This window comes from Vigna unguiculata, chromosome 8 (assembly GCF_004118075.2).
Source record: "Vigna unguiculata cultivar IT97K-499-35 chromosome 8, ASM411807v1, whole genome shotgun sequence".
Lineage (NCBI taxonomy): Eukaryota > Viridiplantae > Streptophyta > Magnoliopsida > Fabales > Fabaceae > Vigna > Vigna unguiculata.
The window spans coordinates 932,552-948,185 of NC_040286.1; the positions used below are offsets into that span (position 1 = coordinate 932,552).

General features: G+C 32.0%; 2 protein-coding genes across 2 annotated transcripts; one reads left to right on the forward strand and one right to left on the reverse strand.

Moving 5' to 3' along the window:
- The first annotated feature begins 3,786 nt into the window (after positions 1 to 3,786).
- LOC114193092 (protein SHI RELATED SEQUENCE 1-like) lies at positions 3,787 to 6,302 on the forward strand. Its single transcript, XM_028082790.1, has 2 exons — positions 3,787 to 5,251; positions 5,705 to 6,302. Exons 1-2 carry the CDS (start codon positions 4,603 to 4,605, stop codon positions 6,052 to 6,054), a joined length of 999 nt encoding a protein of 332 aa, XP_027938591.1. The 5' UTR covers positions 3,787 to 4,602; the 3' UTR covers positions 6,055 to 6,302.
- A 6,556-nt stretch (positions 6,303 to 12,858) lies between these two features.
- On the reverse strand, positions 12,859 to 15,419 carry LOC114193091 (cysteine proteinase 15A-like). Its single transcript, XM_028082789.1, has 4 exons — positions 14,929 to 15,419; positions 14,716 to 14,835; positions 13,474 to 13,717; positions 12,859 to 13,383 (listed from the first exon to the last, which is right to left on the reverse strand). The coding sequence occupies exons 1-4, from the start codon at positions 15,379 to 15,381 to the stop codon at positions 13,106 to 13,108; spliced, it is 1,095 nt and encodes a 364-aa protein (XP_027938590.1). The 5' UTR covers positions 15,382 to 15,419; the 3' UTR covers positions 12,859 to 13,105.
- Positions 15,420 to 15,634: the final 215 nt, after the last annotated feature.

Consider the following 15,634-nt stretch of genomic DNA (forward strand, 5'->3'; position numbering starts at 1 on the left):
ATTCACTTCAAAACAACATGGTTAAGCTTCTTCTTCTTCTTCTTCTTTTTATCAGTGTCATCACATTCATATTCATTCAAGTTAGTCCATGTTCATAAAACTAAAATATCTTCAAAACTTCAAATGATTTACTCACTTAATTGATTTGAACAATGAGATTGTTGTTAACTTTCTCCATTACACGTTTTTAATTTTCATTCTATATCATCTTCTTCAAAGTTGCAGTGAGTTAATTTTATTTTTCTTTCTTAGTCATTTGTAAAATTATATTTTGTTTATATTTCTAATTTATCCTTTCTGAATCTGTGAATCTAATTTCAGTATTTTTTTTAAGTATCAATAGTTAACAAAACGTTGTTATTGAAATTCGAATTATTCATCTAAAATATATTTGGAATATATTTTATATATTTTAATTAACAAATTTAATCATAGAAAAAATTCATTTAATATTAGGTACATGTTAAAACATTAATTAATAAAAACTAAATTATTTTATTTCTCAGACAACAATTAAGAAAATCTCTAAAGTTATAAGTACTTTAATGCTCACTTGTTACTTACTACCACTCTATTTCACATTATGTGTCGTTTAAGTTGTTTTTATAAATTTTTAAATTGATTATCATATATTGTTTTCAATGCGATAGTTATAATAAAATTGAGAAAAGTGTAATGCAATGATCAATCATTATTAAGTAAAATGTGAGAACATTTTAGTAATTTTCTTAATTAATTAAATTTTTTCTTAATACGTGTGAGACTATTGTTATGTGAAATTGAGTGTCAATCATATAATGATTACGCCAAGAATTTTGAGTTGAAAACGAGGTTGGATTTGGATTGATATTATTAATCTGAAAATGCAGGCACTATAGCAGGTAAATTCTCACTACACCCGAGAATAAATTTCTTTATTTTATGGTATTAATTGGTTTTATAATTTAACCAAAAAAGTACACAACTAATTAGTGACATCACTGATAAACTTTTTAAAACTTTTTTTTTCACTTCAATCAATGATACCATTCCCTTTTAAATTCTTGGCTTATTGCGTTTTTTCTTCCAATTATCTTTTAATTTGTCTCTTAGTTTTTAACATGTTGTTTTAGTGATACACTTTTACCTTGGCTTTCACCATTTTTACCAGAATCAACAATATGGTCCGCATTAGCTCAAAATCATACATTGCAAATTGTAGTTGTGTTGTATATAATTTTGGTTAATAAGTTTCATTGACCTGTGAGTTGATTAGTGAGTTAACCATGTCAATTGATTATAAGTTAATCGTCTTGATCGATTGATTAGTAGGTCGATCATTCTGATAGACCGAGACAAAATAAAGGTCAGATTAGCATTTAGCTTATGATAATCACAAATCGATCAATTAATGTTAATCAATGTATGATTGAATCATGATTAGGACAATAAAAAGGTAAAATCTCATAATACCAATTATAAATAAAGGTCCAAGGTATGGTTGTTCAGACACATACATTACAATATTTAATACTTTTCAATCTGTCACCTAATGACTTAAGCATCGTATTGTCTTTTGCAAGTACTATCCAGACAATTTTGAATTGATGGATGATCTTAGAAATCGACTAAACAAAAGATATGAGCAACAAATTACAAATTATTTGGAAATAAGAAGTATTTGACCGACCCGACAATTATAATTAAAGGATTATTATAAAAATAATATATTTTCATCTTAATAATATATAATTAATCTATTTAATGAAATGTGAATTATTAAATAACTAAATTTAACTAAAAGATATCACTTTTTGCGAAAAATAATTAACTTAACTAGATTTAGAACTATCAAAAATGTATTAATATCATTTGAAATTTAATGGAGATATAATAAAGAGGACAAAATTTTAGCGATTTTTAAAAATGAAGGATGATATACGTATGAAAACAAAGGAAATTCAAATCACAAAAGCTATTAAATTAATAGTAAAAGTGCATTTATTTTAAACTTGAGTTTGAAAGGAATTCTCCGCGCGCAATAAAATGAATCTATTGAGTGGAGTGGTACTAAATATTATATTGATTTTAGCGATAATTATATTTCAAACTGAAATTAACTATTATATAATTTTAAGCTAATTAAATCGAATAAAATCAATCCAAACCTCTCTAATTTTGCTGGTCCACTGCATCTTAAGTCTAAATTAAACTTAATTGACTTTGAATCGTTGAATATAATTATAATATATGTCAAATTCATTTTAATTATACATATAATTGAAAATTATAAATTTAAAATAGGGACTTAATTGATCATAAAGTTATTGTTTACATATTTTTTTTATTTATAAAACTTCTTATATGGTTGATATCTTCTCATCATATAATTCAAAATCATTGTTAATTCTAAATATTTTAACTATATACGAGATTTGATTCCCTATAATTCTAAATAGTTGTATTTAATAACCATAATTTTCACTTACTGAAATTGTGTTTTGGTGGATGAATTGATGCAGAAGGAAAAGGATTTGATTACCTTATTCGATTTCGACAAGTTCATCATCAAGAAATTGGCAGGTACATGTTACTTTACGTGATCAAATTCACAATTTCACACAGATTATAAAAAAAGAATTTTACAAAAAGTGGGTGATATCGTGCATCAACATCTTATCTATTATCAACAACCAAAATAGTTAGTTCATATTATTGTCTCTTATAACATATTCAGGAAACAATTATGTCAATGGTGTAAAAATATAAATTGCTTACTAAACTCTATACCTTAACATCCATTTCATAACATTGTTTAGTTTCAAATAATACAGCTAATTAATAACAAGATGAATTTATGAAACTTGACCATACAATGCAATTGTCACAATTTGTTTACTTCAAATACTAAACTGTCACTAATTTATACATTCAAAGAACTAGTTCATAATTAACCCAAAAAATATCTAAAAAAAATAAAGCCGTTACAAACTCAGCCTTAAAAACTCTCAAGGCTTTCGTCCAATCTTCAAAAGTGTGTTTACAAGAGGTATTTACTTTTTCTTTTCTGTTCATAACGAGCGATTATGAAGAGGAAAAAACATATCTCAAATGTTTAGAAACATTCGAATAATATGATAACACGTGACACATCAAATGATAACAAATAATATGAAGTAAATACAATTATCATCACATTTTTGAAAGAGGATAAATACTCTTTGATTTTACTTGAAGAGAGTGAAAAAATGAAGGTATTTTTGGATGGAAGATAAATAGTAGAAAAAGAGTAAAAATGAATAAATTTTTTAATTAATTATTTGTTTTCCGTGCTTTCATCCAACATTGATCCACTGGAACATCATCTCAATAGATAAAACAAGGAGCGTTGATTTGACTTTTAAAGAAACACGTACACTGTTTAATCTTCCAATTTTCCAAAATTAAACTATTTAAAAACAGAGCATTTAATTATTTATTAAATAATGACTTAATATTGAAAAAAAAATGAGAGTATATTTGATTTTATGGATAGGAAAGGGGTTTATTTATGAAGAGAAGCGGAAGCGAATAAGAGTGATTATGGAAAAAGAATATGATGTTTGAGAGGCGTGTGATGGGGAAGTGGAGGAAGAAATGAGCGGTGATGGGGACGTGTGAGGAAGGTAAGTGCATGTGCGTGACGCAGCGTATTGGGTTTTCCTCTGCTGTGTTGTGTTGTGTTGTGTTGTGTAGAATATCATATGTGGTCGCTTCACACCATAAATATCGCAAGAAAACAATCTTAATTATGGCCACGCTCAGACAAAGTACCACCGGGTTTTCCGCTGCAAGGACGAATAACAAAAACCCAGTCACGCGACACGTGGACCCTCCTCCACCCTCCGATCCTCCAAATTCCACTCTCACAACAACTTGCCAGTCCCAGATTTTGTTGTTCCCCCGTCTCACATCACAAACACCACAACACTCTCAGTTTCAGTCTCAGTGTAGTGTAGTGTAGTGTGTTCTTTCATTTCATTTCATTTCTTTTCTCACCCACTCTCTCTTCTAATTCCTCGCTTCCACTTCTCATGGCGGCGTAGCAGACACTCTAATTCCCTGCCATAATTGCGCCACACAACAAACAAACCCAACATTTCTCTCTCTCTCTTCTCCTCAAAACCTGCAAAAACCGATCCTATTAATCTTTAAGGTTAATAAAACAAACTAAATTTAACGTGGTTATTATAGTTTTTACGGTTTAAAAACCATTTAGAAATTTGGGATGTGCACCTAATTTCTGATTTAGTCAGAAAAAAAGGGAAGAGATCAGAAGATCATAGTTGAGACGCCCCCACACGGTCTGGGCACAGTGACAGAGTGAGAGTCAACAAGACCCACAAAAGAAAAAAAAAGGGTTTTTTTTTTCTGAGTGGGTGGAAAATTAATAAGTATTAGTATGGGTCAGAAAATTTATTAAAGATGCACTTTATATGTAACCCAAAAATATTAGTATTACAGTTGCGGGGTGTGTGTCTGATAATATATAAACCTGTGAAGAACTGTTTAAAGATTCGCGAAGGTTCTTCTTTCTGATATGGATATTATCTCTGAATTGGGGATCGTAGAGTGCAACAGAGCATGGCTGGGTTCTTCTCTCTAGGAGGAAGGCATAACAAAGCGGAGGAAGACGAGGATCACAGAGAAGACAACAACAACAACACCAACAACAGTCAATTTTTGTTCAGAAACGTTAACGACGAGATCTACAACACCAACAAGGGCTTCGAGATATGGCCACAATCCTCGTACCACCACAACTTCACCAACTACTACTCCTTCGGCGTGGGCCCTAGTCGCAGAAACAACACCGCCAACAACAACAACAGCTCCTCCAACAACGTAAACGACGACGTTTCTGTCTCTTTCTCGGATGAGTCCAACCGCTTCGGCTTCACGGTCATGAGGTCCGGAGGCGGCGTGGGTGGCGGCGGAGGAGGCGCCGGCATGAACTGTCAGGACTGTGGCAACCAGGCCAAGAAAGACTGTTCGCACCTCAGATGCAGAACCTGCTGCAAGAGTCGAGGGTTTCAGTGCCAAACCCACGTTAAGAGCACTTGGGTTCCCGCCGCCAAACGCCGTGAACGACAGCAACAACTCGCTGCCTTGCAGCAACAAAATCAACCACCGCAGTTTCGTGGAGATCACTCCAAACGACACAGGGAGAGTATCGAGGGTGTTGCAGCCGGTGGTTCCCTCGCTTGCGCTCCGGTTCCTATCACCACCACAGGTAAAAAAGATTGTAATAAAACACCATATATACGCATACAATAGAAAAAAGTTCATAAAATGAAAATCCTTCTTCGTGTTGTTCAAATATATAGGTATTTGAGTCTATTGGATGAGATATTATTGCTAGAGAGATCAAGATACAGTGAGATCTCAAGGAAGCATAGCCTTCTATGTCTGATACCTAACATCTATGGTCCATATCACTTCACTCTGAAAGTGAAATTCTCTTCCATAGTTACCCATCACCACCACCTTGCTTATTTTCTCTCTCTCTCTCTCTCTCTTTGTTATTCCATTACTGTTAATAAGTTAATCTAATTCCATGTGATCCGTTAGAGGGAGAGAAGAAATTGGAACTAGCTAGGTAGCTACTAGCTTCTTTGATTTACATGAAGGGTTTAATTTGATTTGCGATTCTGATGAATCTGTGGGTTGGTTGGTTATTGGTTAGGGTTGGAGGTGGGTCAATTTCCACCGGAGCTGAACTCGCCAGCGGTGTTCCGGTGCGTGAAAGTGAGTGCAATGGATGCACCGGACGAGCGTTTCGCGTACCAAACCGCAGTGAACATAGGAGGGCACGTGTTCAAGGGAATTCTCTACGATCAAGGAGCGGACGGTCCTTACGCCGGTGCAGGTTGCGAGGGTTCCTCCGGCGGCGGCGGTGAAGCTCGGCCACTCGCTCTCATGGCCGCCGCAACCACCACCACAGCAGCTGGAAACCCTTTTGACGCTTCACTCTACACGGCTCCGATGAATGCTTTCATGGCTGGTACGCAATTCTTCCCACCCCCAAGATCCTAAGGACGTTTCTCTCTCTCTCCTCTCTGGCTAATAATGATTGAAAGTTGAAACCGGGTATTTGTTTTTCATGGACACTCTTATAATTAAGGTTAAGGTTGTTGGGTGTTATATGTGCATCGATCTTAAGTTCTTAACATCATCAGCTGAAGTAGCTGCTACTAGCTATAGACTAGTTAAGAGTTCGTCACAAATGATTACGTCGAAGATGATGATTCACGAAATTAAAGGGAGCCTGTTTGTTTTGTTTAGTTTTGTCCGAATCTCAGTTCAGATTTTCATGTTGTTTCGTTGTTATCGAAATACTCACTTCTCATTCTCGATCAATTCTAGTGCACATCATACACACTCTAATCTAATCTACTACTACTACATACTATATATATTCTTCTTCTTATCATTATCATTATTATTATTATAATTATTATTATCACTGTGTGATTAATTTGTTTATAGTATTTTGGTTGGTGTTGATTAATAATACGAGTGAGAGGGTATGTTGTTGGTGCTGAACTCGAAGCTGCTTTTCTTTTCCCCCGTTTATCCGTTGGTTTGCCGGATCAAAATGGAACGAAATAGGTTTCGTGTTTGGTTAAGCATAGAATTTTAAAAGCATATATTCTTTTTAACCCTTGGCACGATTTCTGGGAGAAACAGGTGCGTCTTTTCTTTGTCTCCCATGCATTGGCCATTCGCAAAAACTTGGCCTAGTGCAGACCAGTCCCTAAAGTGAAACCATTCACTCACTTTTTTTTTTCTTTTTTTTTTTTTTATTTGTTCTCCCGATCCATGTACATTTATATATATGTTGCATAAATGTATTATTATTATTACGTATAAATGGAGAATTACAAGCAGCATTTACACCAACTACTTCTCTGAACACACAATAAAATTGGGCTCTGGAATAGACATCCATCATCCATGGACGTCTATTCCTTATGCTAGAGATGGAAAAGCATTCTTCTTTGGCACAAAATGTTTAATGCTTCTCAAAGTATGTGCATGTGAGGTGTGTTCATATTGCATACAAGTGGCTACTGCCACCAATGATATAGGTCAAGGTACATATGATATGATAGGGTTAATGATACTTCCGTAGACTGCTGGTTTTAGTTCATAAGGAAGAACCAGAAAACTTTTCGAAAATTTCCCTTGTTTTGTAATAACTGACCCATAACATGTGCTGCACAACCTTCAGCTGATTGAGACCATAGCGGTCTCTTTCTTCTTCATCTATACTTTTGTTCTTTTGTATTTATAATAACCAACCTCTTCTTTTTCTCAGTCTTCATCATCTTCATGTAGCAACACACACACACACACCTGCATCGTATTCCCTATCTTCTCTTCTTTTCTGCTCCCATAAAACTGTTAAATTGCGATGTTTGTGATGATAAATGGCATAAACCTCGTATTTTCGATCGCAGTCTAATAGTGAGATGCATCAAAGATATATACAAATCCTCTATATGCACAAATTCTGTAAGATGAGAATGAGTATAATAACAAAACCAGTGTTGGTGAACAGTGAAACAAAACTTAATGCAATTAAAAGCTTGTGATGGTAATTGTTTATATTGAAAAGTTGGACTCAAGCTAGATGACTGTTAATTTTCACAAGCTTTCTCAAATCATTCATCACAAGAATGTTGGTTCAACTTATTCTGAGTGAAAATATCATGTTATATTTATTGTATCTCTGTGCGTGAAGAGATCGTAGTTGTTATTCTAAACATTTATGATAAAGTGGAGTGATATTAAGTGTGCCATGGTGCATTGCATCTGATAAGGAACTAAAAACATTGTTCTTATGCAATTTTTAATATCAGTTCTTCATCATAAGAAGTTTTACCTGATACATGCTTATGACAATGTTATTAGGTGTGTTAAAAACATATATGCGAGAAAATAATGCTACATGAGTTAGTGTGTGTTTTACGTATTTAATAATGTGATAAGATTTTATACTTAAACTAATTAGAAGAGATAAAACTGGTGCTTATATAATATACATAAGTGGTCCATTAATTGATGGTGGGTTTATTTAATTTGTGATCGAAAACTGAGAATATATAATAAAAAAATGTGTTATTAGGAAAATTGGTTTATAGTTATAAAAGGATTATTGATGGTTGTGACAGTAGCTAGGGCAAAGATTTAGTTTGTGATTGCGGTGATAAATAGGAAGGTTTTGATGGCTAGACGACATGCTGTCTAGTCAAATGCCTAGTCATACAATTGTATATTCCTTTCTTTTTTGGGTGCAAAATCCTGTGCTTCGAAAAATATAGTTTCCCATGCCTGCAACGCTTTATACCCTGATTTAATTTATGCAAAAGGTAATTGGTGAGTCATTATTCATCACGGCAGAAAAAGGAAAAAATATAATCTAATATATCATCCTTTTTATAAGAACTTTTTATTTGATAGGACAGGACATGAAATTGAGAAATTTAATGTGGTTGGGAATAAGATAACATAAGATAGATTTTGATGAAAATGATAAATTAGTGAGGAAGAAGAATTCACGGGCGATTTTGATGGGGTGAATGAGGACAATGAATGTGGGAAGAAGAAGGGTTAAGAATGGTGGAAAAAATGAGGAAGATGGTAGCTAGGGTTTGATATGATGGTCACAGTGTGTAGGGTTTGTGCAATGAATAGAAGGGAATATAGGTGATAGCGCGGGGCATAGCAGGAAGCTGTTTTTCCCTCTCTTTGATATCTCTTCAGCTACACATCACAGTGGTCCAAACTCACTCTTCAACAACTCCTTCTGGAAAAACACTACTACCCCTACCTATACATACATATTTTCCATTAATTATATCATCTTCATAAATAAATTATATAAGTATTATTAAAAAGGAGAAGGAAAATTTTGGTGAGTGATTAGAGGGAATGCTAGGTATCTGTCAACCCACGCTGAAGAGTTTGGCAAAACCATACTTTGACTTAACTGTTGCAGAAAATGGTTCGGTTAATAGGGATGGGGTATACAAAGTACATCATGAAATGACCCACCAATACAACTTTTTTATTTTAACAAAATCTCATGGATCAAAATGTATGCATAAGATATATTAAATTTTAAGTTAGATTTTGTGAAAAAAAAAAAGGAATAAATATGTTTTTGGTTCCTTAAGTTTTAGTGAATTTTTGGAATTAGTCATTCTTTGAAACTTTATACCAATTTATTCATTTATCTATAGAAATGCGTGAATTTAGTCTTTTTTACCCAATTTTATTAAGTTTATTTGACATTTTAAATGCATTTTTATGATAATATTTGAGTTAACATTGAAGCGAAAATGTGTCAAACGGTGTAAACAATTCAAATATTATCATGAGATGCGCTTGAAACATCAGATAAACTTAACAAAATTTGGTTAAAAGGACTAAATTCACACATTTCTAAAGATAAAAGACTAAATTGGTCAAAAGTGTTGAAAATGGACTAATTCTAAAATTCAGTGAAACTTGAGAAACAAAAACATATTTATCTCAAAATACAAAATCTTATTGGAGCATATATCTTGTAATAAAAAGTTTAAATTTAAATCCCATTTTTTTTTTACAAAATATTGAATTTTAAATAAAAAAATTCGGTTATAGTAATTTAATTAAAATAGTTTTTTAAATTGTAAACAATTAAAATAAAATAAAATTATAGGAGTGTGAATTTTATAGTTAAAAGAAAACTAACAATAAAATTTTTAGCAGGTAACTACTTTATAAAAATAAGATACTCTATACTACAATAAGAAAAATATATGCTATATATCAAAGTTTGGTTATATCTACTTTACTTTTTTAAGATTTGAATAGTAATAATGTGTTTATGTTTGATGCTTGAGGCTATGAGTAAATGTATAGAGTCTCAAACAAGGGTAACAAGAACACGACAACAAAAATATGTGAAAATAGTCATAAAAAGTTATCTATACTATAATATATATCTCAGAGATAAATTAGGTTTTCATTTTTTTTTTCTCTATCTTGTTCATGTGTCTTTTTGAGAATGTTAATAAATAATCATTAAACATCAATATTTCACAGTTAAGAGGCTAAATAATAAAATAATTAGTTCGTTTTTCTTTACAATGTTAAAATTTATATAAAGATGGGAGTAATTGATCAAGGTTAAGAAAACTACATATAGAGACACTGTCGTTATATAATAATGACAAATTTAGTAAGTATTTTTAATCTAGGAAAATATTATAATTTATGTAACGAGAATAGATACAAAAAAGTTAATAAAATACAATACTACAATACCTTTATAAAACAGTTTAAAAAATTAAATGTATATTATTATAATATGTAAAGTTTAATAGTGATGTTTTAAGTTAACAATCAATCAGAAGAAAGCACGGACTTTTAGGATAATTAATATAAAGATTAACAATTTTTTCATAATGTTGGTTAATTTGTTAATTTGTCATTACATCATGCTGTAACATATCATTAATTTTTTTTTCTAATATACTTGGTTTAACTTATATTCTCAGTTATTATATTTTAAATATATTATTACAGTATTTTAAAAATTAATTTTATATTTGAAAGCCCTTATTTGTGGTTACTACTATATTTAAATCATAACTTGAATGCAAATATTAATGGATAATGTATCATTTATATATACATATAAAATTATATATTTTATTAGATATTCTAATATGTTGTAATTTTGTTATATTTAAATCAATAAATTTAATTTATACTTATTATTATATTATTAAATAAAATTGATATATAATTTAATACAGGCATTGAATATAATCTATTTATTAATTTTATCAATTTTTAGAGAAGAAAACTTATAGCATTTAATAAAGCAGTACGTAGTAAACTGTGCTAAATTCTCAAACACGACAGAAGAAGCATGGAATCTAGCCAAAATGTGAGAATATTGGATTAACTTCTAATAAAATTCACAATAAAGTTTTTTATAATTACTAAATATATATTATATATATTGATTATTAGAGAGAAATAAATAATTGTTAAATTTAAGTAAATCTAAGTCACACATTAAATAATTAAAAATTAAAAAAATTAAATAATGTATAATAAAAAGGACCTATAAACTTATTATTCATAAATTTATTATTTTAAACTTTCAAATTGAGATGTCTTATTCAGTTTTTATTCAGATCTAGATGAATTTTCCGCACAACAAAATTAAATGACCATCTTATGCTTTAAAAATATGTTAGGTAGTTAAGGAAAAAGGCAAAGAAAATAGGGAAAAATAACCAGAGTAAGAAGCATTTAATATATTTTATTTTAGTTGAAATGTCATTTAAAACGAATAGTGTTACCTTCTTCTACAGATCTTTCTACTTTCTAGAAAAGGGTATTAAGAAATTAAACATTTAATATCTTAAAAATATAAAATATAATTAATAACAAAGAAAGTAGGAGAAGTAAGAGCATTAGATTTAATTATTGTTTCAAAATATACTACACTTGACAGGTTTCTGAACTTTAATGTTTCACCTACATAAATAATGGTTGAAGATAATCTAAGTATAACTGTAAGTTTTATATCAGATAAAACTATATAAATAACAAAGTTAAATAACATTAAAAAAACCTATAAATCCAATTTATCAAAGTATAGATTAATAATTATGTTTATTTTTTAAGTCATATATATATATATATATATATATATATATATTAGTTTTATTGGAAACAAAAGTTTGGAACTCCTAAACTTAACAGATTTATCTGACTAATGATGTGCAGATTTTCTTTGATTTCTTTGTTTTCACGTTTGAGATCTAAATTGTGAGTTAAAAAAATCTTGAAAATTGAACTAAAAAATGTAAGAACATTTATGCTTTATTGAATGTTAAAATGCCTAAAATAGCCGTTATATTCAAAGCAATAGCATAAATGTTTTTACGTTTTTGTTGCATTCAATGAACTTACCTTTTTCAACTTAAATCCAAACATACACTTATAGAACTGAGATCGATGGCATTTGGAAAATTTGTGAGAGGATTGTGTAGTTTAAGATTATTGTGTAAAAAACTAATAAACACTATAAATTTTCTAAATTTTAATAAAAGAGTTATAATATTTTTTTCATCTTTTTGTATATTACGATATGTACATACATATATAAATTATTTAAAGATTATATAAAAATAAGAATATAATTGACAAACGAATATTAGTGTTGTCTTAAACTTAATAGATACAATTACATTCAAATTAAAAAGTTAAACTTGCAACACCTAAAAAATGGAGGGCGTTTATGCTATAATGATTTTATTATAAAAAATTAATAATAAATTTGATAAATCATTTTATCCAACGAAAAAACACTTGAATTTGTTGAACTCAGAATCAATTTCTGAATTTTGAGTGAAATAAGAACTGTAATGGTTGTTGTTGTTGTTGCCTCCAAGCAGTAGCAGCAGTTGCTTGTTCTATACATAACATGTTTATGTTATGACTTACATGGACTGGGCTTGAGTTCATCTCTTTCCAATTTTGAAATGCATTTTCCAGCTTTTTTATTATATACTTCAGTTTTTTTTTTTTTCTTGTTTCAGTCATAATTCATATTTGTAATCTTTTCTTTGACGAAGTGCTTCTTGTATAACAAAAAGTTTTTCTATGGATTGCTATGTTTAAGTTCATATATACTTTGGTCTTTTCAGTCCAGCTCAGGGTAAGTTTTCTATAGTATGTGAGTGGTTAAAAAGCTCTTGAGTGAGTTTGATGCAGGTTTAACAACAAATTATTATTCCATTTGAGATCCTTATGTGTTAAAAAATACAGTGCACATTAACAAGTAATAAGATTTTACACTGAAGTATATTTCCAATTCATTAACTCTGCCAAGTTGCCATAACAAAGAACATAGGCACTGGACTCAGAAGCATACAGAATTACATACTGCATAAACAACATGATCTTAGAAGTTTACTGATCCAAACGATAGAGTTGATAATATAAATATTTATACAAACTATCCTAGTCCAGTATCACATCACACAACCACAATGAGATTATTATATCCTAGTGTTTATTGGCTGGATGTATGTATAGCACCTACAGTTGAGACCATGGAATCCACTCCACAAACATTTCTACCTCTGCAGATCTTGTAGTATCCATTTTCTCCCCAGTTCTCTCCCCACGAGTTCTTAATGATCCAGTAAGGCTTTTCCTTAAAACGAATGGGAGCATATGCACCTTCACCATAGCCCACTAAAAGAACCCCATGATCCAAATGCTTCCCACAGATGTATGGACAAGAGACACCACCAATGTATGTCTGCATATAAACTGCATTGATAGCAACTGTACCAAGTAAACCAAAGGTCAGTATTTCTATAATTCACCACTAAATATGTGTCTCGTAATTGCTTTGTATGAGTACAAACAAGGTACCTGCAAGAGGGCCATTCTTCACAAGATTTGCAGCAATTTGATCTTCATCAAGGGAAACCACACTGTAATTAGCTACAGAAGCTGCAATTTTGCTTTTATCAAATTTGCAGGAGCCATCTTTTCCAGTGTATGGATAGTCCTTTTCTTTCTGTACTCCCCCAGCCCCAAGTATGTACTCAAATGCGTTGTTCATCAAACCACCATTACAGCCTGAGTCACACGCTCCATATTCTTCTGGATCACACTGCCAGATTCACAGCCGTTAATTCATCATTATATATCAGTGTGGTGGCAAATTTTAGTACTTTACTGTCTTACCAACTACAGGGTACACATGTGATCTAGACACAAATGACATATTACACGAACAAAGGATTCCAATAAATTTGAAATTATTGAGTATAAGTGAATTGCTCATAAAAAAAATAGAGTATAATAAGTGGATAGCATAGTTGCATTACAACTTCTAAAAACACCATAATATTAGCAAGAAAAAAAATACAAAACATAAACTAGAAAAGAATATCCATGTTCGAAAAGTTAGAATGCACATCGCATTCATCAATGTTCCATCAGATAACAACATAACATAAATATAACAGAATTTTCATTCGTATTAATATAACAGTTGAAAACAAAGTAATATAGTAAAACACAGTAAAAATTATCGGAAATGTCTAACATGGATATGGCTATTGTTTCGAAATGTGTTAGCTTACGGTAAGGAAAATCATATCTTCATCGTATTACTGTGTATTCGGATTATCTTACTGTGGTCAAAACAGTTTTTAAAGTCTCGGAAATATCCATGAAATCAAAATAAAACAACTATTTACTATATAACCTATGATTTTCCATTACAACCATTCACTGAATAGTAGCGTATCATAAACGTACTCAAATCACGTACAGCAATGTTCGGATAAACTAAATTATACAAAATCATGTTGATATATCAGTTACCCCGACTTTAGATGTTCATAAGTGTTAGATCTCACTGGAAATAATGCATTCAAGTCCAAAATTGATTTTGACTTGAAACCATCTCAGACAACTTTTGCTTGAAATTAAAACAATTTTCCTGAAAACACTTCACTTCAAAAATTAATTTGAACCCCATCAATTTTACAAACACTATGCGATCATCCTGCAAACACCAAAAGGGAAGATCGAAATCCAAAAGGGGCTAAACTTCAAAAAAAAAAAAAGTACAGGACAAGGCATAAAGATAGAGAAACGAACCACGTGGTCGCAATCCACAAGCTGTTGCTCACTAAGACTCACGAGCTCACCAGTAGCCAAAAAGTGAGCTCCTTCCAATGCTCCCGTGGTACTGAAAGACCAACACGATCCACACGAGCCCTAGACACAAAACACAAACACAAATTCAATTTCACGCCAAATAAAAAACTCGTCAAATAACAGTTAATTTATTAGTATTAATATGATAATTACTTGGTCCTTGACGTTAGTGACGGCTCCTTTGTCCCTCCAATCGAAATCTTTTGGGAGATTGTTGGTGGGGAGGATGGGGGCCTTCTGCGCGTTCGCCGGCAAGCGGAGAAGTTTGAGACCGAGGAACTGGCGGTGGAACTCCGCCGGAGTGAGATCGGAGAATTTGGTAACGCCGTGGACGGCGGAAGGGTCGAGTTGCGCGTGAAGCCTCGCCCTGCGCAGGTTTGACTTGAATACACCGAACCGATGATCGTGTTCCTCCTTCGTCGCGTAGGTTTTCCCGAACTTCGCCTTGAAGTTCGAGAAGTGGTGCTCCGCGTTCAGCAGGTGGTCCTCCACCTCGCCCTCCGGCACCACCTGCCGGATCAGGATGTCGTCGGCGTCGGTGTTGGCCCCAGCGGCGGCGGCCACGGCGGCGAAGAGGAGGAGAGCGCAGAGGGAGTAGCGAGCCATGGTAAGTCAAAAGGGAATGGATTGGGCCAAAGATGGAATTGGTGGAAATTTAAGAGAAGTTCGGCCAATGGAATTTTGACACGTGTAAACGGCGTCGTTTTCTGAAACTTGGGAGTGCACTCCTCAGCAAACACTATCCCCTAATAATTCATTAAATACGTGTTCGTGTCATGTACGCAAAACGTATACACTTTCTTTGGTTTATTATATATTATTAAGCTAATTTTTTATGTTACTTAATGATGATATTTCT